Source organism: Panthera uncia (genome assembly GCF_023721935.1).
Source record: "Panthera uncia isolate 11264 chromosome A1 unlocalized genomic scaffold, Puncia_PCG_1.0 HiC_scaffold_17, whole genome shotgun sequence".
Taxonomy (NCBI): Eukaryota; Metazoa; Chordata; class Mammalia; order Carnivora; family Felidae; genus Panthera; species Panthera uncia.
Window position 1 is genome coordinate 21,861,694 of NW_026057577.1, and position 27,701 is coordinate 21,889,394.

At 39.0% G+C, this 27,701-nt stretch overlaps 1 protein-coding gene and 1 long non-coding RNA gene across 3 annotated transcripts in view; one reads left to right on the plus strand and one right to left on the minus strand.

Moving 5' to 3' along the window:
• The window catches only part of CCDC192 (coiled-coil domain containing 192), a 205,565-nt gene that overhangs the window by 132,259 nt on the left and 45,605 nt on the right, over positions 1-27,701 (plus strand). The window contains exons 6-7 of one of the 2 annotated variants that reach the window (XM_049648457.1): positions 5,006-5,138; positions 26,033-26,104. In XM_049648457.1, the coding sequence (XP_049504414.1) occupies positions 5,006-5,138; positions 26,033-26,104 (205 nt within the window). The remainder of the gene's footprint in view (positions 1-5,005; positions 5,139-26,032; positions 26,105-27,701) is intronic. The other variant, XM_049648458.1, reaches the window with a different exon arrangement.
• The window catches only part of LOC125934866 (uncharacterized), a 266,270-nt gene that overhangs the window by 52,180 nt on the left and 186,389 nt on the right, over positions 1-27,701 (minus strand). The gene's annotated exons all lie outside the window — the stretch shown is intronic.

The following is a 27,701-nucleotide window of genomic DNA, read 5'->3' on the forward strand; positions in this document are numbered from 1 at the left end:
AAGGTCCCCACAGGCCTTTTTTGGCCTTCCTACAGAACATCTCACAAATTCCAGAGCTGTTTTTAAGGGATCCCTGAAAACTGTACCCATCTCAGAGACTTTGAGGGCTGAGGTATCCATTCATAAATGTGCTGTGCCCCTAAGAGACTGGAGGAAGCCAGAGGTGGAAAGAATTGGGGGTAAGCCAGACCTCTAATTACCTCCCGACCCAGGTCCCAGAGTTTACCATGGGCCTGCCTGAAGATGTTCATCCAGTCTCTGCTTGATCATTCCCAGAGCAGGAGGCCTTTGCCAGGACCCATCCTACCTTGTTATGAATGCAGCCCTGATTATTGGAGGGTGCTTTCTCACGTTGTGCCAAAATCTGCCTCCTCTTGACTTCTTTACTTATTGTTCCCCAGGTATCTCTAAAATAATACTGTTTAACTCAACTTCCTCTCCTCTTGAATAGTACCTTAGATCACTGAAGTCACATGTCATGACTCCCCTGTATACTGTCTTCTCCAAACTAAATATCCTCACTTACTTTTTCAGATCATAAGGCAAATATACAAATATCATAACAATAATAAAGGCAAAACATACAATCACCATAAGAGGAAGATAAAAAGGTGGTCTGAAAATTTGATTTTTTTTAAGGAATGAAGTTTTTTTAACTGAAAAGGTGAAATGTTTAACTGATATTGAGAAGCATTATGTCTTTCCACTGACACATATTCATCAAGTCACTCTATCCACCAATTCATCCTGTCAAAACAGAAATGTAGCTTGATAAAGACTTTTTCTTGGTGACACCATGCCAGCCCCTGTTGGCCACCTCACCGAGTCTTTCCAAGTTACATTTAGTTTTTGCTTAGGTTTATTTACTATCAATGCCTACTTTGAGAAAAGTTTCAAAAAATAATACTTATCTGCATATGAATCATTGCAAAATGATTTCAGAATATGAATACCATCTATTAAGAATTAAGGGAGAACCCAGCAAACCATCAGAATCTTAGAGGAGAACACAGGAAGCAAGCTCTTTGACTTTGACCACAGCAACTTCTTACTCAACATGTCTCCAGAGGCAAGGGAAACAAAAGCAAAAATGAACTATTGGGACCTCATCAAGATAAGAAGCTTCTGTACAGTGAAGGAAACAATTAACAAAATTAAAAGGCAACCAAAAGAATGGGAGAAAATATTTGCAATGAAATATTGGATAAAGGCTTAATATCCAAAATCTATAAAGAACTTATCAAACTCAACACCAAAAAAAAAAAAAAAATTCAGTGAAGAAATGGGCAGAGGACCTGAATAGACACTTTTCCAAAGAAGACATGGTGGCTAACAGACCCATGAAAAGATACTCAAGACCACTCATCATCAGGGAAATACAGATCAAAACCATAATGAGATACCATCTCACACCTGTCAGAATGACTAAAATTAACAACTCAGGAAACAACAGATGTTGGTGAGGAACTGTTTTTACCCTGTTGGTAGGAATGCAAACTGGTGCAGTCCCTTTGGCAGAGAGGATGGAGGTTGTCCAAAAGATAAAAATATAACCACCCTATGACCCAGCAACTGTACTACTAGGTATTTATCCAAAGAATACAAAAATGCTGATTTGAAGGGGAACGTGCACCCCAATGTTTATAGCAGCATTACCAACAACAGCCAAACTATGGAAAGAGCCCAAATGTCCATCACCTGATGAACGGATAAAGAAGATATGATAGACACACACACACACACACACACACACACACACACACACACACACAGGAATATTACTAGTAATCAAAAAGAATGAAATCTTGCCGTTTGCAATAATGTGGATGGAACAAGAGTATATTATGCTAAGTGAATTAAGTCGGAGAAAGACAAGCATGCTATGATTTCACTCAAAGGTGGAATTTAAGAAGCAAAATGTGAAAATAGGGGAAGGGAAGGAAAAGTAAAATAAGATAAAAACAGGGAGGCAAACCATAACAGAGTCTTAACAATAGAGAACAAGCTGAGGGTTGCTGGAGAGGAGGTGGGTGGGGAATGGACTAAATGGGCAATGGTTTGTGCACTTGTTGGGATAAGCACTGGGTGTTGTATCTAAGTGATGAATGCCTAAATTCTACTCCTGAAGCCAATACTACATTATATGTTAACTAACTTGAATTTAAAAAAAAGAAGTTTTCCAGTAGGACAGAGACCAATTTGGCAACAGTGGAAATCCATTCATTAGCACAACCTTTACTTTCTTTCTATGTTATATATCTTCAAAGTGTTGCTTCTCATTACCTCCCAAGAAAACCACCTGCAATTCTTATTACAGGATTTGTGGTGTGGTTTTTTTTTGTTTTGTTTTGTTTTCTTTGGTGGGGAGGGAGCGAGGGGGGGCACAAAATAAAACAACCTAAAGTGATAAAAAAAAAAGAATTAAGGGAGAAGCAATGTGATGAAATGAAATCTTTTCTTCTTACTCCTCTCAGTATTTCCTTATAGAAAATTCCAAGCACGGAAAAGTTGAAGGACTTTTACAGTAAACATCTATATACTTAATAACTAGATTAAATTACTGTTTTGCTAACTCTGATTTGTCACTTGTCTATTGGTTACTCTTTCTATCCATCACCCTAACTTTTTTATATAGGTCAGTGTAAGGTACATTCACCCTCACACTTAATCTCTAATGTGTCAGCACGCATGCCATTATTGGTTATTTTCTGACACTTTTTTTTAAGTTTATTTATTTTGAGAGAGAGAGCATGTGCGCTGTGAAAGAGTGCGGGGGAGGGGAGGAAAGAGAGGTTAGAGAGAATTCCAAGCAGGCTCCCCACTGTTAGCACAGAGCTGGATGTGGCGCTTGGTCCCACGAACCAAGAGATCATGACCTGAGCCAAAATCAAGAGTCAGATGCCTCAACAACTGAGCCACCCACGTGCCCCTTTTTCTGACACTTTCAGTTAACACTGTCTTCAGAATCCCTTTGCCATTCTTTCCCTCATTTCCTTTACTTTCTCACTTTCAATATCATTCCTCCCACTTTCTAGCTCCTAAGTTCTAAATGATAAAAACAAAGGGTGAAAAATCTGAGCATGGAACAGTCCTGAAGCAGCATCAGGACAGGATGTAGAAAATCACACAGGGCCTCAGAGGCATTATCACCCCAGACCTGCAATGGATGAGGTCCTCATGAACAAACAGAAACCAACTGATAAGATAGGGAGGTAACAATGAACATGCCAACCTAATAACTTACTATGGGAAACACAGCTATCAAATACCCAGGCATTTCTTGATCAGCTCAGTTTCTCCCTGAACTAACCCTAAGGGTGGGCCAGATGGTGAAGGCTTTTGATGAACAGACTCAGAGGCATGGAAGTAGTTAGAAGCTGTGAGTGCCATGGAGCCTTATCAGCAATGATGTTTCAACAACTGGACAGCATCATGACTGACACCAAAAGGGTGCTTCATAATTAGCATAATGGAATGAGTCTGTGATTACTAACTACACTCTAGGAGAACTGCTGAACCAACCAGGAGCTCATGCTGTGGATCAGGGCACCTCTCAACTGAACCGTGCTGGGGAACCATGCCAGATTCCACCCTTCCAACTCCCTAGAAGTTCCATGACTACCATGCTCATTTGAATAACACATTCTGTCTTAGCCATATGTATGTCATTAATTCAGCTTTCGTGAAATCCTAATCCTGCTTCAGCCTAAAAGACGATCTGTCTTTAAAATGGGGGGTTTAGGGGGGCCTGGGTGGCTCAGTCCATTGAGTGTCCACCTCTTGATTTCAGCCCAGGTCATGATCATAGGGTTGTGGGATCAAGCTCTGTGTTGGGTTCCAGGCTCAGCGTGGAGCCTGCTTGAGATTCTTTCTCTCTTTTTTTATCTCTTTGCCCCTCTCCCCAGCTCACTCTCTAAAAAAATGAATGAATGAATGAATGAATGAATGAATGAATGAAATGGGATGTCCATGACTATCTAATCCCATATTCGAAAAACTGATTTTACTGGTTTCACTCTCAAAAAAAAAAATAAAAAGGGAGCCATTCCCAGCCATTCCCTACCACCTGATGTTTTCTATGTGAAGTTTTCCTTGGTGTGCAAAAGCCATTCTTTTCCTCTATCTCAAGATTTAGGTCTGATAAGAAATGTTAGTCATTTATTTTCTGGGATTCCTAATTACCAGTCCATTCAGACTTGGCAAAGTGAGCCCGTCAGTGGAAAGATAGCATCACCCAAGTGCAAATACGAAACTTTTCACAATAGATGGCTTCTCTGTAGTGACAGCTACATCTGGTTTTGACAAATCAAATTCATTTTGCCACCCATAAAAGGAGTAGTCATAAAGTCTCAAGGTGAACCCTTGGGTTAGGTAACACCTTCCTAAAGTAGTTCTTTCAAAGGTTTAGATGTCATCAATCAGATTATTTTATAGCAAGCAATTCCTGTCTTCTACTGCTTAACCATTTGTACCCCTGATCACTTTCCCTGTATAGATACCATGGTAAATATCTGCAAACATCAGCATTTCATGCTAGCATCACACTCTTCAGAGTTTATTTGAATGCAAACCATTATGGTGTTAGCGTGGAACATTAGACAGAAACAAGGCTCTATCTCACGGGAGTTTACTTGCAGACTGGGAAAAAAAGTCAGACCCTTTTAGGCACTGGCACCTCAGCGGTAAAATGTCAACCGCCAACTAAAGTTGATCTCCAATTGCCTCTATTACAAGTGACCAAAATACAAGGTTCGGATGCACATGAAAACCTTTCAAGAGGGTAAAAGATACTCGAATGTAGAGAGTGGCTTTTATTACCGCAATGCTTCAACAGGGTCACAAGCACTCCGCTTCACAGACCTCAGAAAGGGCTTCAGCTAGATAATCCAAGAGCAGTTCATGTAAGCTGGGCTTCGAGGCCATGTTTGTCCAGACTTCATTAGTTCTTTTTATTCCTTTGATGCATGGGTCTCTAGTGATGGAAACTCTTATTTTTTTTTTTAAGAAACTAAAGCACAAAAGGAAACTGAAAATGCTGCAAACTGATTTGGCAACAGCTAAGCAAGAGGCTGCCATCACAGTCCTGGAACTGAATGAGAAGATAAAGACTCTGTGTGAAGGAAAGCCAGCCCCTAGAGGTCAGTATTACCACGTGACAGTTGCATGCCGGCCCTCTATCCTGCGAGATATATGGTTTTACTGGCAACAGAGCTAAAAGCAGGGCCACAGTGCCAGGCAGCATACTGGCCCAACAGCATGCAGGTCTGGCCTGGCCTGACCTCCTTTCCACATGAATAGTGACATTACACAAACTACTGACTCCAGGCTGGGTTCACTTTCACTGTAAGTGAGGCAGAGAATGAATAAGCAGTTCCTTGAAGCAAAGTCTCTGAGGCTGAAGAGCTGGACTTGGAAGAACTGATAAGCGTCTCTGCACAAGTTGGGCGGCAGTGAGGGAGGTGAGCCGAAGGAGGACCCGACGGATGAAGCTCTTGAGTGGAGCGGGGAGATGAGTGTGGACAGGCCTGTAGGCTAAGGCAGTGAAGTTAAAAAAAACCCAGGGAAGTTAAAAAAAAAAAAAAAAAAAAAGCATTTAAACAATAGGTGAATGAGCCAGAACCAAGCAGGCAAGGCTGGGAGAGGAGGAAATCTGGGTGGTTTAGAAAGATTTTAATAGCCGCTTTGGTGTAGATCTTTAAGTCTTCTCTAAGAGACTATAAACACACATTGGGGGAAAAAGACCCCTCAGACCGTCGTCATTAGCCATGATATAAGTTACCATTTAATACTTTGTGCCAGACATTTTGCTAAGCACTTCACATGAATTTAAGTCTCAGAATAAGCTCTGAAGTAAGTACATTTATGGATGCCCAAAGAATAAACAGAGGCTTAGGGATGTTGGTTACTTGTCCCCAGATTAGTGTGAGCAACACCTAAGGCCATCAGCCTCCAGACAGCCACTTACACTACCCAGTGTGCCTATGCACCTCTGAACAGAAGGCTATTTTGTCTCTGTTCTACAGAAGTGCTATCCATCCTCATTCTGCCTGGTGGATCTCTTGCAAAACCGTGGGCCCCTGGATAAATGTCTTCCTCTCGTGTGTGGCATTCTTGTAAAACCAGAAACATGCCATTATTCTTCCTCTGGTTTCCTTTATTATTCATAAATAATTCTGGAAAAAGAGGAGGACCGTGGAAATAAATGGAGGAGGGGAAAGTAGGCGATGTGGTAGCTTCAGAAAGGGAGACACATCAGCATCCCGGCCATGTGGTAAAGCTTTTAATATGAGTTTGGATTTAATTTTCTATTTTGAAAAGTGCTATCCTGGGGATGAAATGGCATGGAACACAGTCATCTTGAAAAAAAATGCTGAAGGTCAATTTGTTTTTCTCTTTCCACAAAACATAATGATAGCTTATGAATTTGCTTTTGCCATCATGAAAACCTAGGGAATAAAATCCACTCAATGATATATCCATTTAAAGGTCTTTATCCTAGGGCACCATAGCCAGATTTCAGGTTAGTTGTGTAATAAGAAACTGATAATAATTGTACAGCACATTGGAGAAAGTTCTCCAATTCACCTGAGAGAAGCTTTCAACTTATTGACTATATTTTTCATCTAGTGAAAAGAGATAATACTGCAAGGTATATAATTCTCATCGTTGACAAAAATATCATTTGCTGTCTAATGACAAATCCTGTCTAATGAAAAATCCTGTCTAATTTTGTCCTTCTGATATTTGAGTAGGTCAAAATTAAATTATCCTGAGGTACTGGGACTCTCACGGTTCAAAGAGGGTAGAAAACATTAAGTCCCACCTTCTGTGCCCATTTTTTTCTCTGTATTTGTTTTTTTTAAGCTACCAGAAGAAAAATCCACAAAACCTGAATGCATTATGAACAGCTACAAATTTAAATAAGGGCAGATATTCCAAGGTCAATCAGGGATGAAAAGAGTGACTCGTTTTGGACCTATATGTTGCTTCTTTTTTTGGCCGAAAAAGTGAGTCAGTGGACTGACTTAAATCAAATATTTGCACTTTCTTGCTCTCCCATTACTCCCATGTTCCTCAACCTGAATTCAATAGTCCAGGAGACTGTCAAAGCACTTGTGGCCCCAGAGTCATATTGGCTTTCATTCGCGGAGACTGTGGTCACCTTGTCCTACGTCTTAACACACTTGAAAGTAAAGTCTGCAAAGATGTCGGTAGCTTTAACACACAATGCCCTCCATTTAAACGCACACCAGTTAGGGTTGACCCACCTCCCACACACATGTCTAGACCAGAACAATAGCCCTCCTCTAGTTATCTTGTATCCTTTTATAAAATGTTTGTTTTCAGTTCTCAGACCTCTGTTTGCAAATGACAGATGTCCCAGTCATAATAGCTTAAGGAGAAAGGGTGATTTATTGGCATAAACAAACTAAGAAAGGGCATGCCATTAGCCTTATAGTCCAATGGATACAGAGTCTCAGACACTATCAAAACATTCTGACAACACTCATCTCTGCTTCTGTCTCTATTGAGACTTCATTCTCTCAAGTGGGATGTCACAAGAGACTGGAAACGTGGCCATAAGCAACTAGAGGCTGTCCCCATCTTTCCTCCAGAGAGAAAAGAAAGCATTTTTCCATCAACTCCCAGTTAGAAAAAGTACAATAAAGCATTCTTTCCTAGCTTGAGTTGGATACCTATGCAGGGACATGACCCAATCTTTGTGGCCAAGGGTGGGGTACTACAGTTGGGCAAGGTTCCGGTCATGCACCCTGCCACTGGGTGTCATGATAGAGGGAAATCAGAGTGGAAAAGAAGAATGTTCTGACTGGCAACTCCCAACAGAAGCACTGGGCTGGTCTGGGAGAGAAGCACTTCCTTAAAGGAAGGGATAACCCATTACTAGAAAGAAAGAGTAAGGGACAAAACCAACGTGTCCAATAGAGTCTCATCTAATGGTCAAGTTAAAATATAATGCAATGCTTGCCTCATGAGTCACCCACCCATGAGTAGTGGCAATTTTTAAGTAGATTCTTCTTGATGAACAAAAGGACTTCATGATCCAAGAAATAAATGCCCAATGGTACAATTTCAGACCCCATAAAAATGGAGAGTGAACCAAACTACTATGGGAAAGGAATCCCCTTCCATCCTCCACCAAGTGTCATCATGGCTGCCTACTCTAAAGGCCTGCCTTATTGTAACAACTGAAATTGCAAGAGGGCAAAAAAGTTTTTATTCTAAATGACATGCTACTTGGATTGACGTAAATCTACTTCTCTGTTATAATTACAGATTATGTCTGTAGTTCTAACAAGCAGATGGAGATATTTCCAAATAAATTAGAATATTTTTTACCCAAGTGTGCAATTTTTTTCCTCGTTTGGTTCATTTTCTAAGTAAATCTGTATATATAGTAGGTTGGCATTCAGCTCTTCTGATCAGAGGGATGTTCCTGATCAGAATATTAGGAATACCTTTAAGCATATTCTCACGGATCCAACAGTGAGTTACCAAACTTTTTCCTTTTCATTTTACATCAACACAGTAAACTACTTCATTGGCTATGTACTTAAATTACCTCCAAGGAAATAAATGATTTAAGTCAATGGAAAGTTCAACCGAAAAGAAAAACACCTTTCTTATAAAACTGGCACAGCAGGAAACTTACAGCCTGAGCGTTGTTTGTGGATTTTACTTTGTGCAAATAATCACAGCCCAAGGCAGATTCCTTCCGTCATTTCCACAGCCTACATCTGAAGTGCTTACAGCTTTATTTACCAGCATAATTCACTAAAATGCCTACTGTACCCCTTAAGACTCGCCTTTGGGTAAACCTTAGTACACAAGAACCTAAAGTTAAGTTTCAGAAACAATCTTTGTGTTCTTTGCTTCCTTTGCTTAAAAGGACAAAGCTCCTATGCAAAAGACATTGGTGACTAAGTCCCCTTGTTGGTACATGAGCATGAAATCACTTGCTGCGATGGAACTCCTATCTTTTAACAGAACATCAGAGACCTGGTTCAGAGATTTCAAGCCAGTGTACAAATGTAGTGTTCTGGATTTTTTTTTTCCTTTTCATTCTTTTCTCCTAATATGCACAGCTAGTATACCAAGTAAGGTATCTAGCCTACACATACAAGTTGCCATTGCCCAAGTGACAACAATATCAATTCTAAGTCATCTCTCAATTTTACTCCTGTTCAGAAGATTCTCCCAGTTAGTGCAGGTAGATCCCAGGACAAGCTTATCCAGGCAGGACTCAGTGTCTGAATAGAGCTAGCCATTGTGTTCAAGGAGGTATGGAAAAGGAATGACATTTCAGTGATATTCAGTGACACAAAGATGTTTTTGTTTGTTTTTTTATACATGAAATTTATTGTCAAATTGGTTTCTATACAATACCCAGTGCTCATCCCAACAGGTGCCCTCCTCAATGTCCATCACCCACTTGGCACAAGGCTGTTTTTAAACACTAGTCATTTTAAGGATTAGACTATTGCTGTTCTATATTGTTCAAATAAAATTTAAGAGATTTATCTCTTTATCAACCAACTCTATCAGTCAACTGGGACCAAAATTTTCAAGAGTATCTTTTATCATGATGTCCTCCCCAAGGACTCAACCCTCTTATTCTCTCTCTTCCTGTAAACTTCCTTAGGATCAAAGCTCCTATAGAAACTTGGTGTTAAAAACAAAACAAAACAACAACAACACAACACAAAAAAAACCCTGGGATTTGAGGGTGATAAGAACATTCTGGAATTAAATAGTAACAGTGGTTATACAACATTGTTAATATAGGAAAATGAATGAATTTTACACTTTAAGGTGGTTAATGTGGTGTATTTCATGTTCTATGAAATCTCAACTGGGAAAAAAAACAGTGATTAAAACAATCCTCACTGGGATGTAATGACTAATACCTTGTCAAGTTTAAGTGTATTTTAATGAGAGTGCTTTGGGCCCAAATAAAATCTTGACTTGATGGAGTTCCAAGCATTTAGAGAGAGGTTATATTCCGATTTGCTGGAGTAAGGCCAATCTTGAGTAGCTGTCCATTTGTGTCCAGATTTTTTTCAACAATGCCATCTTGCCCTTTTTGACTTTCTCTCAGCACAGCTCTTCATAAGCCTGTCCTTCCTCATATTAAGAACCAATTACTTGATCGATAGTTCTACACCAACATTCTTTCACTACTGAACACAGATGTTTATCTTACCAGAGTTTTCGAAGAACGTAACAAGGAAGGCCCTGGGATCTCACTGTTGGAAATGCTTGAACATTGTTGAAATGCACTGTTCACCACCCATTTCATCAGGCTGCATGGGGTTCAGTCTGATATTTGGTCAAAGCATAAACAGACTGCCTGTACTTCCCTACTGCTGTCAAGGGTGTTACTGCCATCACAGAAACTGACAAGAACTCAGGAAAACAAAAAGTAGATATCTTCCCCCTCAAACATACACATGATTATCCCCGCATCTGCAGAAAAGAGTATTCTGTTAAGCACTCCCACTGAATCCTCAAATACCAGAAGCTATTCCAAGGTGAGATATTTTACATGTAGACCAGTAAACACCAGCAAGTCATAATAGGGACAGTGAGAGAGTGTAGGAGTGGTAACTTCGAGATGTACTTTCTAAGAAGTTCCCAAGGAGTTTTAATATTTATGGCAGAGAATAGCTTATATTCATCTTTATAATCTCTAGGTCTCATTCAGAGATTGCCTGTCAGTTTGTCTCTTCCTTTGTCTACTGAAGTCTTCCTAAAATAGGCTGGCTTCTTTAAATAGAACTCCACAGCCAAAGTCTGATTTCAGAAGTCCCCTCAAGGACAAGCAACTGCTCCAGGAGTCTGAAAAGCTTGGGGATGCATCATGAAGATCCCAAGAAATGTGACTTATTAACTATGTGCAAATTTAGGGTGGTTCTAATTTTCAAAAGGACATTCTAGAAACCTCTAGTCCTGAAAATCACTCCCATGAAAACTAGGTGTTGCTCCAGACTCTGTTGGGTGCAAGTGACAAAAACCAAACTGTAACTATTTTCAGCAGGCTGAAGCACAGGGTTCGTGGACTGCTCATTCCGCTCTTCTTTGATACTAGCTCTACTTGAGCTACTGCAGGCACAGATCCGGAGACGACCTGGCTGCCCTGGTCTATAGTGAACATCTGTTTCTGCCTGCTCACAGCCACTTCCTTCTGTCTTTGGTAGAAGCATGATTTTCCTTGGGAGATGTGTTCCTCTCCCATTCTCTGAGGTCCTATGGGACTGTTTAATCACAATGTCCCTTTCCTCCTGCCCAGGAAGATCCTTGTGACTTGCCATCTTACTCTCCTAATAAGCATTCTTTTTTTTTTTTTTTTTTTTTTTTTTTTTTTTGTTTTAAGTAGTCAGTATTGGCTTATAATACTTGCAGCTAAAGAACCTAAATTTATTTCCAACTCCAGGAAACAGAACTTCTTTCTCACAGAATCTATTCAGAATCTTACACAGGAATTTTATCGACCCTACTTATATCATATTCTTACCCATGGATTGATGGCTATGGCCAAGACAGTGGGATGTTTTCATGGACCACAAGTGTGTCACATGCCAGAGGTCAAGGGTTAGGAAATAGTATCAGAAAAAAAGATGGGAAAACATTCTGGACAGAAAACCAAAAAAACCTCTCATTGTCCTCTTTAATCTACCTTAGTTAAGCTTACAAACTTGTAGAAAATACCCAGGAGATGAAGTTCAGGTCTATCTTGTCAGTGAAGTACAAAATGTATCTTCTCTCTCTCCGTATCATTTCCCAACTGCGTATTTAGGCCCTTCCTTTGCAAAAAGTCTGGAAATCTATTTATTTTATAATTAACAAAGGGTAAGAAGATCCATTCTGAAATTTTTGGTAAGGGTCCAAAATTTGGACCTTTGTAGCTATACCACAGCTGTGGGAATTCAATGATGTCAAGGTCCCCTCCCTCCTTTGTTTGTAAGACTAATTTTGGAATTATACTATTATCAGGAAATGGTATCCTTCCTTCTGTCCATCCCTTAGGATTTTTTTTAAGTCTCCTGGCTTCTGTATCCTGAGAGGTGGGATAATAGTGCAAACGCCAGCTAATGTCAAACAAGGCACATGGGAATTGGAACTTGATCAACTTCAAAGTTTTCCTACTTAACCATGGAGACTGCTATGATCACCAGAAGGGCATGTACTGTTTGGCAATCCTGTTAAAGAACCCAGACTAGAGCTGAGAAGAAAGGTGTTTCCTCCTAGAAATTTGCAGAGAAGTAGTTGAACCCTTATCAAACATTGGCAGATGGACATTTGTCAACATAAGATAAATGGGAGAATCTGTGGGTTACAATTGTCAGAGAGTTGGAACACCACTGGAGCTGTTCCTGGTACAAACATCTTGATGCCAAAGTAGAAAAAGTGAATGATGTTCTCTCCTGCATTCCCCAGAAACCTCAATATTATTTCTTTTGATGACTCAGTGTTTCCTGATACAAGGCTGAAGTTAGAGAATAACTATATTGGTAATATGAATAACTTTGGAGGAATGAATGAACACTCTAGAAAGAATGCATAGAACAAGAGTCTGCTGAACATAGTGGGTGTCTTCTCTTTGAAGGCACAGGATTGATTTCTGGTAGTAGGATAGTGTTAGATATATACGCTTGTGTATATATTAGATATATATCTCTATGCATATTGTGGTGGTCTGTAAGAATATTTATTTTTAAAGATATACTGCCTTATACAAGATTATCCCACTTAATCCTCAATCAAATAAAACCACAATTTGATGCTAGACAAAAACAACAGCAACAACAACAAAAAACCCATATAACTGAGAAGAAATAAACAGTGCATGTAAGAGGAACAGCATCAGTCCTGATTTGCTTAATATGCAACTGGAACCAGGAGAAGTGTGTTAATTATGCTGGCATAATAATTGGTGCCTATAAGATCTGAAAACATTATAGCTCTTCTATAGGTGCTTTCCTTCATCCCAGAAATTAGAGCTGAGAATGTTGCTCTGCTTTTCTGGTAAGACCCGGAAGTCCTGCAACGTCAAGCTGCCATCTTGACCGAGGCCCGCTGTTAGAACATCTGCTCCAGAGGGATTAAAGGAAGATGGCAGCGTAGGAGGACGCTGGGCTTACTGCGTCCTGCGGATCACTTAGATTCCACCTACACCTGCCTAAATAACTCAGAAAACTGCCAGAAGAGTAGCAGAATGGATTCTCTGGAGCCAAGTGCAGACGAGAGGGCCATGGAAGAAGGTAGGAAGGGTGGAGAGGCGGTGCGCGCTACACAGACTGGCGGGAGGGAGCCGGGGCAGAGGGGCGGCCCACCGGCAAAGCAGAGCCCCCAAGTCTGGCTTGCAAAAGCAGAGGGGCCAGACGGAGTATGTTCTGACAGCAAGCAGGACTTAACATCTGGAAGGTTATAAGTTAACACCTCTGCTCAGAGAGTGGGAAGGCTGGAGGACAACTGGAGGGAGAGTTGTTGAGCCCTGGACGACACAGCTCAGCTTGACAGGGAACAAAGGCGCTCGACAGCGCCATCTCCCTCACCCATCCCCCAGCCAAAATCCCAAAGGGAACTGGTTCCTGCCAGGGCACTTGCTTGCACCTTCCAAACACCCAATGCTGTGCTTCTGCGGATCCATCCCTCCAGCGGTGGGTCTGACACCCTCCCGGTGCCGCAGGGCCCCTCCCGAAGCAGATCACTGAAGGATAAGCAAGCTGAGCCTGCCCCTCCCACCCCTGTGCACCTTGCCAATCCACTCCAGCTAATACGCCATATCCCCAACACCACAAGCCTGGCAGTGTGCAAGTAGCCCAGATGGGCCACACCACCCCACAGTGAATTCTGCCCCTAGGAGAGGGGAAGAGAAGGTACACACCAGTCTGACTGTGGCCCCAGCGGTGGGCTGGGGGCAGACATCAGGTCTGACTGTGGCCCTGCCCATCAACTCAAGTTATTCAAGACAGCACAGGGGAAGTGCCCTGCAGTTCCGCACCACTCCAGGGACTATCCAAAATGACGAAAACGAAGAATTCCCCTCAAAACAATGTCCAGGAAATAACAACAGCTAATGAACTGATCAAAAATAATTTAAACAATATAGCAGAAAGTGAATTTAGAATAATAGTCATAAAATTAATCGCTGGGCTTGAAAACAGTATAGAGGACAGCAGAGAATCTATTGCTACAGAGATCAAGGGACTAAGGAACAGTCAGGAGGAGCTAAAAATGCTATAAACGAGCTGCAAAATAAAATGGAAACAACCACGGCTCGAATTGAAGAGGCAGAGGGGAGAATAGATGAACTAGAAGATAAAATTATGGAAAAAGAGGAAGCTGAGAAAAGAGAAATAAAAAAATCCAGGAGTATGAGGGGAAAATTAGAGAACTAAGTGATGCACTAAAGAGAAATAATCTACACATAATCGGTATTCCAGAAGAGGAAGAGAGAGGTGAAGGTGTACTTGAAGAAATAATAGCTGAAAACTTCCCGGATGTGGGGAAGGAAAAAGGCATTGAAATCCAAGAGGCACAGAGAACTCCCTTCAGACCTAACTTGAATCGATCTTCTGCACGACATATCATAGTGAAACCGGCAAAATACAAGGATAAAGAGAAAATTCTGAAAGCAGCTAGGGATAAACACACTCTAACATATAAAGGGAGACCTATAAGACTCGTGACCGATCTCTCTACTGACACTTGGCAGGCCAGAAAGGAATGGCAGGAAATCTTCAATGTGATGAACAGAAAAAATATGCAGCCAAGAATCCTTTATCCAGCAAGTCTGTCATTTAGAATAGAAGGAGAGATAAAGGTCTTCCCAAACAAACAAAAACTGAAGGAAGTCATCACCACTAAACCAGCCCTACAAGAGATCCTAAGGGGGATCCTGTGAGACAAAGTACCAGAGACATTGCTACAAGCATGAAACCTACAGACATCACAATGACTCTAAACCCATATCTTTCTATAATAACACTAAATGTAAATGGACTAAATGTGCCAACCAAAAGACACAGGGCATCAGAATGAATAAAAAAACAAGATCCATCTATTTGCTGTCTACAAGAGACTCATTTTAGACCTGAGGACACCTTCAGATTGAAAGTGAGGGGATGGAGAACTAATTTATCATGCTGCTGGAAGTCAAAAAAAGCTGGAGTAGCCATACTTATATCAGAAAAACTAGACTTTAAATTAAAGGCTGTAACAAGAGATGAAGAAGGGCATTATATAATAATTACAGGGTCTATCCAACAGGAAGAGCTAACAATTATAAATGTCCATGTGCTGAATACGGAGCCCCCCAAATATATAAAATAATTACAAACATAAGCAACCTTATTGATAAGAATGTGGTAATTGCAGGGGACTTTAACACTCCCCTGGATAGAAATGGATAGATCATCTAGACACACTGTCAATAAAGAAACAAGGGCCCTGAATAATACATTGGATCAGATGGACTTGACAGATATATTTAGAAGTCTCCATCCCAAAGCAACAGAATATACTTTCTTCTCAAGTGTACATGGAACATTCTCGAAGAGAGATCACATACTGGGTAACAAAACAGCCCTTCATAAGTATACAAGAATTGAGATCTTACCATGCATACTTTCAGACCAAAATGCTATGAAGCTTGAAATCAATCACAGGAAAAAGTCTGGAAAACCTCCAAAAGCATGGAGGTTAAAGAACACCCTACTAAAGAGTGAATGGGTCAACCAGGCAATTAGAGAAGAAATTTAAAAATATATGGAAACAAATGAAAATGAAAATACAACAATCCAAACACTTTGGGATGCAGCGAAGGCAGTCCTGAGAGGAAAATACATTGCAATCCAGGCCTATCTCAAGAAACAAGAAAAATCCAAAATACAAAATCTAACAGCACACCTAAAGGAAATAGAAGTAGAACAGCAAAGGCAACCTAAATCCAGCAGAAGAAGAGAAATAATAAAGATCAGAGCAGAAATAAACAATATAGAATCAAAAAACAAAACAAAACTGTAGAGCAGATCAATGAAACCAAGAGCTGGTTTTTTGAAAAAATAAACAAAATTGATAAACCTCTAGCCAGGCTTCTCAAAAAGAAAAGGGAGAGGACCCAAATAGATAAAATAATGAATGAAAATGGAATTATTACAACCAATCCCTCAGAGATACAAGCAATTATCAGGGAATACTATGAAAAATTATATGCCAACAAATTGGACAACCTGGAAGAAATGGACAAATTCCTAAACACCCATACGCTTCCAAAACTCAATCAGGAGGAAATAGAAAGCTAGAACAGACCCATAACCAGTGAAGAAATTGGATCAGTTACCAAAAATCTCCCAACAAATAAGAGTCCAGGACCAGAAGGCTTCCCAGGGGAGTTCTACCAGACGTTTAAAGCAGAGATAATACCTATCCTTCTCAAGCCATTCCAAAAAAGAAAGGGAAGGAAAACTTCCAGACTCATTCTATGAAGCCAGTATTACTTTGATTCCTAAACCAGACAGAGACCCAGTAGAAAAAGAGAACTACAGGCCAATATCCCTGATGAATATGGATGCAAAAATTCTCAATAAGATACTAGCAAATAGAATTCAACAGCATACAAAAAGAATTATTCACCATGATCAAGTGGGATTCATTCCTGGGATGCAGGGTTGGTTCAACATTCGTAAATAGATCAACGTGATACATCACATTAATAAAAGAAAAGATAAGAACTATATGATCCTGTCAATCGATGCAGAAAAAGCATTTCACAAACTTCAGCAACCTTTCTTAATAAAAACCCTCGAGAAAGTCGGGATAGAAGGGACATACTTAAACATCATAACAGTCATTTATGAAAAGCCCACAGCTAATATCATCCTCGATGGGGAAAAACTGAGAGCTTTTTCCCTGAGATCAGGAACACGACAGGGATGTCCACTCTCACCACTGTTGTTTAACATAGTGTTGGAAGTTCTAGCATCAGCAATCAGACAACAAAAGGAAATCAAAGGCATCAAAATTGGCAAAGATGAAGTTAAGCTTTCACTTTTTGCAGATGACATGATATTATACATGGAAAATCCGATAGACTCCACCAAAAGTCTGCTAGAACTGATACATGAATTCAGCAAAGTTGCCGGATAAAAAATCAATGTACAGAAATCAGTTGCATTCTTATACACTAATAATGAAGCAACAGAAACACAAATAAAGAAACTGATCCCATTCATAATTGCACCAAGAAGCATAAAATACCTAGGCATAAATCTCACCAAAGATGTAAAAGATCTGTATGCTGAAAACTATAGAAAGCTTATGAAGGAAATTGAAGAAGATATAAAGAAATGGAAAAACATTCCGTGCTCATGGATTGGAAGAATAAATATTGTCAAAATGTCAATACTACCGAAAGCTATCTACACATTCAATGCAATCCCAATCAAAATTGCACCAGCATTCTTCTCAAAGCTAGAACAAGCAATCCTAAAATTCATATGGAACCACAAAAGGCCCCGAATAGCCAAAGTAATTTTGAAGAAGAAGACCAAAGCAGGAGGCATCACAATCCCAGACTTTAGCCTCTACTACAAAGCTGTAATCATCAAGACAGCATGGTATTGGCACAAAAACAGACCAATGGAATAGACCAATGGAATAGAAACCAAAAAATAGACAAAAAAATAGACCAATGGCATAGAATAGAAACCCCAGAACTAGACCCGCAAACGTATGGCCAACTCATCTTTGACAAAGCAGGAAAGAACATCCAATGGAAAAAAGACAGTCTCTTTAACAAATGGTGCTGGGAGAACTGGACAGCAACATGCAGAAGATTGAAACTAGACCACTTTCTCACACCATTCACAAAAATAAACTCAAAATGGATAAAGGACCTGAATGTGAGACAGGAAACCATCAAAACCCTCGAGGAGAAAGCAGGAAAAGACCTCTCTGACCTCAGCCATAGCAATTTCTTACTTGACACATCCCCAAAGGCAAGGGAATTAAAAGCAAAAATGAACTACTGGGACCTCATGAAGATAAAAAGCTTCTGCACAGCAAAGGAAACAACCAACAAAACTAAAAGGCAACCAACGGAATAGGAAAAGATATTTGCAAATGACATATGGGACAAAGGGCTAGTATCCAAAATCTACAAAGAACTCACCAAACTCCACACCCAAAAAACAAATAACCCAGTGAAGAAATGGGCAGAAGACATGAATAGACACTTCTCTGAAGAAGACATCCGGATGGCCAGCAGGCACATGGAAAGATGCTCAACGTCGCTCCTCATCAGGGAAATACAAATCAAAATCACACTCAGATATCACCTCACGCCAGTCAGAGTGGCCAAAATGAACAAATCAGGAGACTATAGATGCTGGACATGATGTGGAGAAACGGGAACCCTCTTGCACTGTTGGTGGGAATGCAAACTGGTGCAGCCGCTCTGGAAAACAGTGTGGAGGTTCCTCAGAAAATTAAAAATAGACCTACCCTATGACCCAGCAATAGCACTGCTAGGAATTTACCCAAGGGATACAGGAGTACTGATGCATAGGGGCACTTGTACCCCAATGTTTATAGCAGCACTCTCAACAATAGCCAAATTGTGGAAAGAGCCTAAATGTCCATCAACGGATGAATGGATAAAGAAATTGTCATTTATATACACAATGGAGTACTACTTGGCAATGAGAAAGAATGAACTATGGCCCTTTGTAGCAACGTGGATGGAACTGGAGAGTGTGATGCTAAGTGAAATAAGCCATACAGAGAAAGACAGATACCATATGTTGTCACTCTTATGTGGATCCTGAGAAACTTAACAGAAACCCATGGAGGAGGGGAAGGAAAAAAAAGAAAAAAAAAGATGTTAGAGTGGGAGAGAGAGCCAAAGCATAAGAGACTTTTAAAAACTGAGAACAAACTGAGGGTTGAGGGGGGGTGGGAGGGAGGGGAGGGCAGGTGATGGGGATTGAAGAGGGCATCTTTTGGGATGAGCACTGGGTGTTGTATGGAAACCAATGTGACAATAAATTTCATATAATGAAAAAAAAAAAAAGAAAAGAATATCTGCTCCACAAAGATGGTCTAAACATGGTCCAAGGGCCCATTTTTTAATTGGCAATCCCTATTGAATAAGGAAAGAGATCTGTTCCCATTCCAGGGGATTCTGAAAAGAACTTGGCAAACAAAGGTGGGAAGATCCCTCAGTCACAAACTGAACTTGTATTGTTATAAACTGATTAGAATTCAAAAAGGTCAATTTCTGAGGCCAAGGAAATAAAAGGATACACGAGAGATGGTGTAGAGACACACAGACACCATGTATGGACAAAAACAAGAATTATTATGAGTCCTGAAGAGCAGAAAAAGTGCTTAAAAGAACCAGGTCAATAGGATAAAACTTTCTCAGTTGTATAAAATCCTAACATTTCTTTAACTCTAATATTCCTAAGTTTATAACATAATGGGTAATAAAAGTTTTATCACACTGAGCTATGTATAATAGGATTCTGACTTCAAGTAAAAGTCTCATCCTCTAAGCCAATCCCAGTAGGTCAACAACCTATTTGACAAACAGGCCCTTCCAGTCTCTTTATCCCAGCTCTACAGAGAAACAATTTTGATGGCACTGTATAGTAAAAACGTCTTTATGACTCTGGATGAGTGCCAAAATCTTAGGTCTCATCCTAGGTTACTAGGTATATTTCTGATAAAAAGGTAGTTAATTTTCAACATGCTTTTATTTTTTTATAAGGTATGCCACAACCAGACACTAGTTTCACTTAAAGATTACATATATTAATCCATATATTAATTTTGTTTACTATCTTTCAAAGATTACCTAGAGTTTTAAAATAAACTTTTAACTTCAAAGTTGTAAGATCTCGCCTATCTATAATGATCGTATTACTAGAACTAAAAATCAAGATACTGACTGACAGAAGATCTAATATATAAATTTACATTCATACTCAAAAAATATGCGAAATCAGGATTATGCTATGGAATCCCAGGTATATGATCACTATACCTAGGGTTCAAAAAGGATTTCATGAGATAGTGGAAGCCACATTTATCTAATTGGTTTTACTTGAAGACCTTCTCAGCTAACAGTAGTGGGGTCTTAGAAGAGAAAGTTAGTGGAATGTAATTAACACCACAAATCCAGGAGAATGTCAGGAGACATTGAGAGAAATACAGAGTTCCCTACTCTACAAGTGAGGCTTGGGCTTTTCTTTCATTAATTGTATCCTAAGAAGATATTAGAACCAGACCTTATATAATCCATCTATCTTAATACTATAAACATTTCCAGATGCAAGCGAATTATCTTTTCTTTTTTATAATCATAACTTTTCCATATAAGTCCCAAGAGCCAGTAATTGAATTTGAGAAAAGATGTCCTTCTTTTGAAGTTGCTTTTGATCTAAAGCCAAAGGGAAGTAATTTATTTAGCAGAAGCTGTGGCCTCTAAACAATGATGTATATGTGGGAATATTGGCAAACAAAATAAAGTACCTTCATTTATTTGTCAATAAAGCAGTATCAAGATGGTAAGAATTCAGTTCAGAATAAATTCTTAAGGAAATAGAAACTGGTTTGAGGTTTTATTTTTTCCTTCCCCATGAGCACATGCTGATGAACACTCTTAATTATGTTATATAAAAGGCTTTGGTTCTCCGAAAACATTCCCAAAGAAAAGTGATAGACCTACAGTCTTTTATTGCCTCAATTACATGAGCTTCCCTTCTGGTTAATTTAAAGTAATAAATAAATACTCTTACCATTTCTAATGACTGGTTTCACATGTATATTTCTATTTTGGTGAAATTTTACTTATATTCTTCCTGGATTTATTATATGCATCCATTATTTTAAACATTATTTGGTGCTTATGGAAGTTAAGCAAGAGTGAAAAAAATCTTGATTGAACTTCAAATCAAGGAAGGGAAAAAAGATAATAAAAAGATTACACTAGAAAAATAAAATCTACATGGAATGAGCCAAATTTGAACATAATTGAAATACTATAGGCATATACAACTACTAGGAATTTCCCTCCCTCCCCACAAATTACCATTGTGCTTGGTACCTAAAGGCTTTGCACCAGCTACATCCTTTTCATAAGATGTCATAACCTTTTACCCAAATCCCTACCCTTGCTCCCTTTTTCTTCTGATCCTTCTTCACAAAGTCTTTTGCAACTATTTCCATCACCATTACTATCTCCCCAACCACTCCTTGGCCCTCCCATGAATTATGTAACCAATAAAACTTGTGTACACCAAAGTCATAACATCTATTATAAACATCTCTTTGCTTATTCTTTTTTTTTTTTTAACAGACTAGAGGTTTTTTGAAGAGAAACAAGAGATAGTTATTTTTCTTTGTATCCATAGCCTAGCACAGTGCTGATGCCTGATAGTCATGAAATGTTGGATGGATGGATGCATCCTGAATAAAACTTAATGGGAGTCTGTCCTGGTGTTCTATTGTTTAGTATGTTCATGAATTTCTAGGTTATGGAATGAGTTTGCTTATTAAATGAAAAATTCAAAACCAACCTGCATCACAGATTTGCCAGAAAATCAGTTGTACTTTCAGATTGCCAGAGATACCCATGAGGACACTAGCTCAGCTTCTGGATTCAAGGTTGACATAGATTGTCAAATCCTAGGAATGATTTGAAGTATTACTGATTGTTGAACACTGTATCATAGCCAGTTGATTCTGACGTATCTCCAACTGTGCTCTTTTGTGACTTTTCATTTTAGCATTTCAACTGTTACCGCTAGCATGTACATATACTTAGATGGCTTAAAATCTGGCACACTCATGGTTCACGTCAGAAGTTTGTCATTAAATTGGCCAATCCTGTACAACTGAACTGAACGTTAGTTCCAAAGTCCCTTACATCTACTCTTTAACCTGGCTGGTCTCCCTGCTCCACTTAGCACTTTGGACCGGTACCCAGCATTTCTGTGTTAGCCATACTCTGTGCCTTGAGCCACCCTGACCCTGCCCATCCTGCATACCATTACCTGAATTCTTCCTGACATCCTGTGGCTTCATTACTGGTCAACAACTGTATGATTTTTTATTTTGTTTCAATACTCCAGATTACATCTTGGGCTCTCATTCATTTAGTGATTGATCAATATACCACTTGATGCCTATGTGCTTCCACACATTTGTTTAGTTAATAAGCAGACAGATTCCAGACAGATATTTAGATAATATCCTGCCTAATCCTACCCTAGCCCTTATGATTCTCTCCCCAGGCACCTAATGCTCCCATAAAGCTGGTCTTAGATACCAAGATGTAAGATAGATACCAAGATCTCTTAGGAATTTATCCTTCAGTGGTCTGGCTCAAGTCAACTCTTGCTTACTTTCATTTAGATCATGATTATCTAATCTTTGGTCCTTCACAAATGGTCTTATTTATTCCTGTCCTTCAACCATCTCAGCACTTTACATTAAAAGAAGATTTAATTATAAAGAAGTACAGTTTGGGTAATGTCACTTCCATAGTCAGAAATAACATCAATGACTTCCCATTGCCTATGAAATAAAATTCATGTTTTTAGCCTGACATTCAGAGCACTCCATGAACTGGCCTCAGCTCATCTTTCTAGATTTATTTCTTAAAATTTTCTTTTACGTACTCGTATTCCCTCTCTCCATCACTTGCCTGACAAAACTTGAGATGGAAGCCCTCCATCTCTGGTTTCCACTCCTGCCTACAAAGTAGCAAAACCTGCCTGATTGGTTTCACTTCACCTGATTATAGACCTTACATGAGCATTTAACTCTACCCAGCAAAACAGCCACAATTCTTTTTCCAGGAGATGGCTTTCTCACTCTCCAAGACAACTATTCTGTATCCTCATATCTCTTCTCAAACTTCACTCCCCTCCTCCACATGTAAACCCAGCTGATGACCTCGCCTATAATTCACTGATGACACAGGTCATCAAATGGGGACTCCCTCCTCTTTCCACTATCAAATCTAAATTCTTGCTTCATATTGTTACAATTTCTGCTGGTTGCCTTCTGTATCAGTGGAAAAAGCGTGCTTCCTCCCATTCAAGGCTCTTTTCTCCTACTAGTGCTCCCAAGCCTGTGGCTGTCACCTTTCTAGGTATGTCACTTATTTGCCTTACCTCACATTTGCAGCTCCTTCCTCTCATAGGAACAGGTTGGTGTCTCACACCTGTGCAAACACCTGTGATTTCTCATCACTCACTTTTCCCTACTCTTATTCTAAGGTAAACAATTCCACACAGTCTTCCTTTCCTTACCTCCTTCCAATTTGCTTTATATTCCACCATGGTCTTATTCTGTCCACCCTATTCAGATGATGGTGTTCCACTGAAAGCACTCTAATCAAGGTCCACAACAATCTTCATGACACTAGACTGAGTGTAAACTTTGCTGTGTTCACCTTAATTGAATCCAGAGCTTCATACAACACAAAGGACCACTCCTTTCTTCTTGACACGTTTCCATTCTTGGCCTACATCAAACCACAGAGTTCTGGGTTTTGTTGTTAATAGTTACTTCTCTAATTTGTTGAATTCTGCTTTATAGAATCTCTAAAGATCTTCAAGATCTAGTTCAAGGCCTCCTCTTCTGAATCTTCAGTTTTTCTCTGGATTATTTTGTTCATTCTCGTGACCTTAAATATCACTGAGAGTTTAATAATTTTCACATTTGTATCTCCAATCCATCTTTTGCTCTTTGAACTCCAGATTCATATATTTGCAGGTGAACTTTATTCTTCCTTTTGTTTATCTAACCTTCCAACTTAACTGTGCATCAAATATGGTCTTTCCCTATCTCCTCCCATGTTAGGCAATGGCATCACCACCTTTTTGGTTACTCAAGCTAAATACATTGGTAAAAAGAAAAGCTACAGAATGAGATCACTGCAGTAGTAAATGGAGTTCTGTGATATAAAATACAGGTTGGAAAAGAAGTAGAGAACACATTGATGAGGTAGGTCAGCAAAAACCTCCTTAAGAAAGAAAGGATGTTTCAATTGAAATACAAATTATGCTAAAGAGTCAAGCAAACAGAGAGGCAGAGGAAAAGCATACTCCAAAAGGAAATGGCAAGTTTACAACTGTTTCAGAATAACAGTTTTGTGTATTTTCATAATAGTAACAAATTGAGTATCCCTAGAGAGAAGTAAATGAAGGGAAAGGTAGCAGACAATGAGTGTGTACAGATAGGTGGAGACTAGATCCAATGTGAGCATTTCGGTAGTCCAGGTGAGAGGTAGTGGTGACTGGGACCAAACAAGTAGAATTTCAGAGAAAGGATTTTAATTAACTTTTTAAAAATTTTTTGATTGTGATATAATATACATAAAATATTTGTCATCTTAACTATTTATAGGTGCACAAGTCAGTAGCATTTAGTACATTCACAATGTTGTGTAACCATCACTATTATAAATATTCAAAACTTTTTCACTGTGTCCAACAAAAATTCTTTACCTATTACATAATAGCTGCCCTTTCCTTCCAGCCCCTGGTAATCTCTCCTCTACTTTCTATTTCTATGAATTTGTCTATTATTAGTACTCATATAAGTAGAATCATGTGATATTTATCCTTCTGTGTCTGGCTTATTTCACTAAGCATAATGTTTTCAAGGTCAATCCATGTCATAGAAAACATTAAAATAGAATTCTTTTTTATGGTTGAATAATATTCCATTGTATGTATCTGACACATATTTTATCTAAAATTTATTTAATCTTTATTTTGAAATTTTTAATGTTTATTTTTATTTTTGAGAGAGAAAGAGAGAGAGCATGAGCAAGGGAGGGGCAGAGGGAGAGGGAGACATAGAATCTGAAGCAGGCTCCAGGCTCTGAGCTATTAGCACAGAGCCTGACCTGAGGCTCAAACTCACAAACCGTGAGATCGTGACCTGAGCTGAAGTTGGACGCTTAACCAACTGAGCCACCCAGGCGCCCCATTTAATCTTTATTTTGGAAATAGAATTAGTGAGACGTATGTTGAACTGGATGTAGGGATGGAGATGAAGGTAAAAAGGATGATTCCTAGGATTCTAGCTTGTGAAATTAAGTTGTAGGAGACTAATTTATGGAAATGGAAAACACTTGAGAAAGACATTCCTTAATCCCAAACTGAATTCATAACCTACCTGATGGAGGAGGATTCCAGAAGTATGAGGTCTCCATTGAGTCTGAAATGCTAAATGTGAATTAACCGTGTAGAGAGCAATGCATGGGAAGAGGTTGGATACAGAAGAAAATTCAAAGAAAGGATCAAATGGTAAAATTCATGATGTTTTTTGCTTTATTTCTTTTACCAGGAACATCCTTCCCTAATTCCTCATGTCCCTGTCTAAAATTGTCCTGATCTTCAAGTCTCAGGTGAAATGCCAACTCTTCAAAGCTCCTTAAGGCACTTACTTATGTTCTTTTAATAGCATTTACCCTCCTTTGGCTTATATAACAGTTTTTGCCCATTTTTTACCTATTTACCATAAGCCCTTTGAAGGCATGTATTACATCTTTAGTATACTTGTATCCTCCCACCATACCCAGTATTGTCACCCTGCATAAAGAAGATTCTCAACACGTGTTGGTTTTAGCAGAATATCATTGTTAAGAATAGGAATAAAAAAGGTTATGCCAATCACCAAGCCTAAAAAAAGGCAAGAGGCTATAAAGGATGGGTTCCAAAAATTATTATTTGAAGATTTTAAAATTTTTATTTTAGAGACAGAGTGTGTGTGAGCAGGGTAGAGGGGCAGAGAGGGAGTGAGAGAATCCCAAGAAGGCTCCATGTTCACTGCAGAGCCCAATGCAGGGCTAGATCTCATGACACTGGGATCATGACCTTAGCCAAAATCAAGAATCAGATGCTCAACAGACTGAAACACCCAGGCACCCCAATTTGAAGTTTTTGAGTTCTTTATATCAGAATTAAATAATTATCTGATGTTATTACAGTTTTGGAGCAGTGGAGACAGCCCCCAAGTGACAGAGTAAACATCATAGGAACTTATTACATCAAAAGAAAAGGTAGACAATACTGAAATAATTAAGGGGTTGGTTTTTTTTTTCCTATGTCCATTGTTTAGTTTTGTGACCATGTAAATATAATCATCACAAAGAACAATTCCTGAAATGAAACTAGCAGTAAAGAAAATTATTGATGTAGTCATTTCTAACTTTTATCAAAATTGGTTTAGTATCTAAGCTGCTTACATTAGTTGAAGATGCAGCTTAGATTTCCAAATGCCTTAAAATAATCTATGGGAACTTAAAATGTGTTCCTATTATAATGAGAAGTACTTTCAAGTGTGTATGTAGATTTCAGTTATGTCTGTGATATATAGAGAATTTAATCTTCATTAATCTAACAGTTCACTTGACAACTAGCAGTGGTCCTCTGACATCATGTTATCATTTGTGTCCAGTTTTATGAAGATGTGGCATTGTCTTACATGATGTTCTAAAGAGAACCTAGATAATTATGGATTTTGTTTAAAAAAATTAGAAATCTTTATTAGAGTTGGTCAAACGGGCACATAAACATTAAAAAAAAAAAAAAAAACAAACTCAAGCGTCTAGTTAAATATAAACCCATGGCTCAGGGTTAGGAAAAGAAACAGTAGAGAGTAGGTTGACGTGAAAATAAACCAACAGAGAAAATAATGCTCTCCATTGTTCAGAGTGACAAAGAATTGGCAGACATCCAAATGCCACGGGAGACAAGATTAATACTAAGTACATCTGTCAACATCCTGTTTGAAAATCTTAGCCAGGATCAGAGGTATCTGAAAACATCCAAAGGGGGTTTCGCCTAAGAATGAGTCATACTCTCTGCAGCAGAAAGCCCTAAAACATCAGTATAGGATGTTAGAAGTCAAACAGAAGGCAGTGATCATCTTGTCCAACTCCCATGTTTTACCAATGAGAAAAATGGGGCTGAGAAAACCCTTTCCACTCTGTAGCACTGGGAGACACCAGCAAGTAATGGAAAAAATACGGACTTTGGAGCCATACAGAATTAGATTTGGATCCTGGCTTAGTGACTCAGACAAGTCACTTACTTTCTTTGGGCCTTGCTATCTCTGAGCCCCATTTTCCTCAACTATAATATGGGAATAACTATTTTGGAAGGTGGTGATGAATTTAGAAATAAAATTCATAAAATATCTGGTAGAGAGAGAACCAACAAATGCTAAATCTTACTATCCCCCATGCTAGGATTACTGGATCACCTCAATCTAAGTGTATGTTCAATATGCCTTCAGAGATGCCCAGTCAGGTTTCCTCCCCCCAGTAAAGAATAGTGGTGAGAATGATACCATTCATTCACTTGGGCGTTTAATAATCTGGAAATATTTAATGAGTCAGTATTGTATAAAATGCCAAATGGAACTTACAAATTTTTCCAGTTCTTCAACATAGCAAAGTATAGTTGAATACAAGGAGCAGAAATCTAATAACTTGGTGAAAACATTCTAAATACTACTGAAGGAATCTTTCTGAACTTAATCTTTCATACTTAAATATGCGTGGGGATGGAGTGTCAATGTTGCATATATGGATGTCAAACTAGGTTTTGTAAGTACACGATGACCTTTTTTTAAATTTTTTTTTAACATTTATT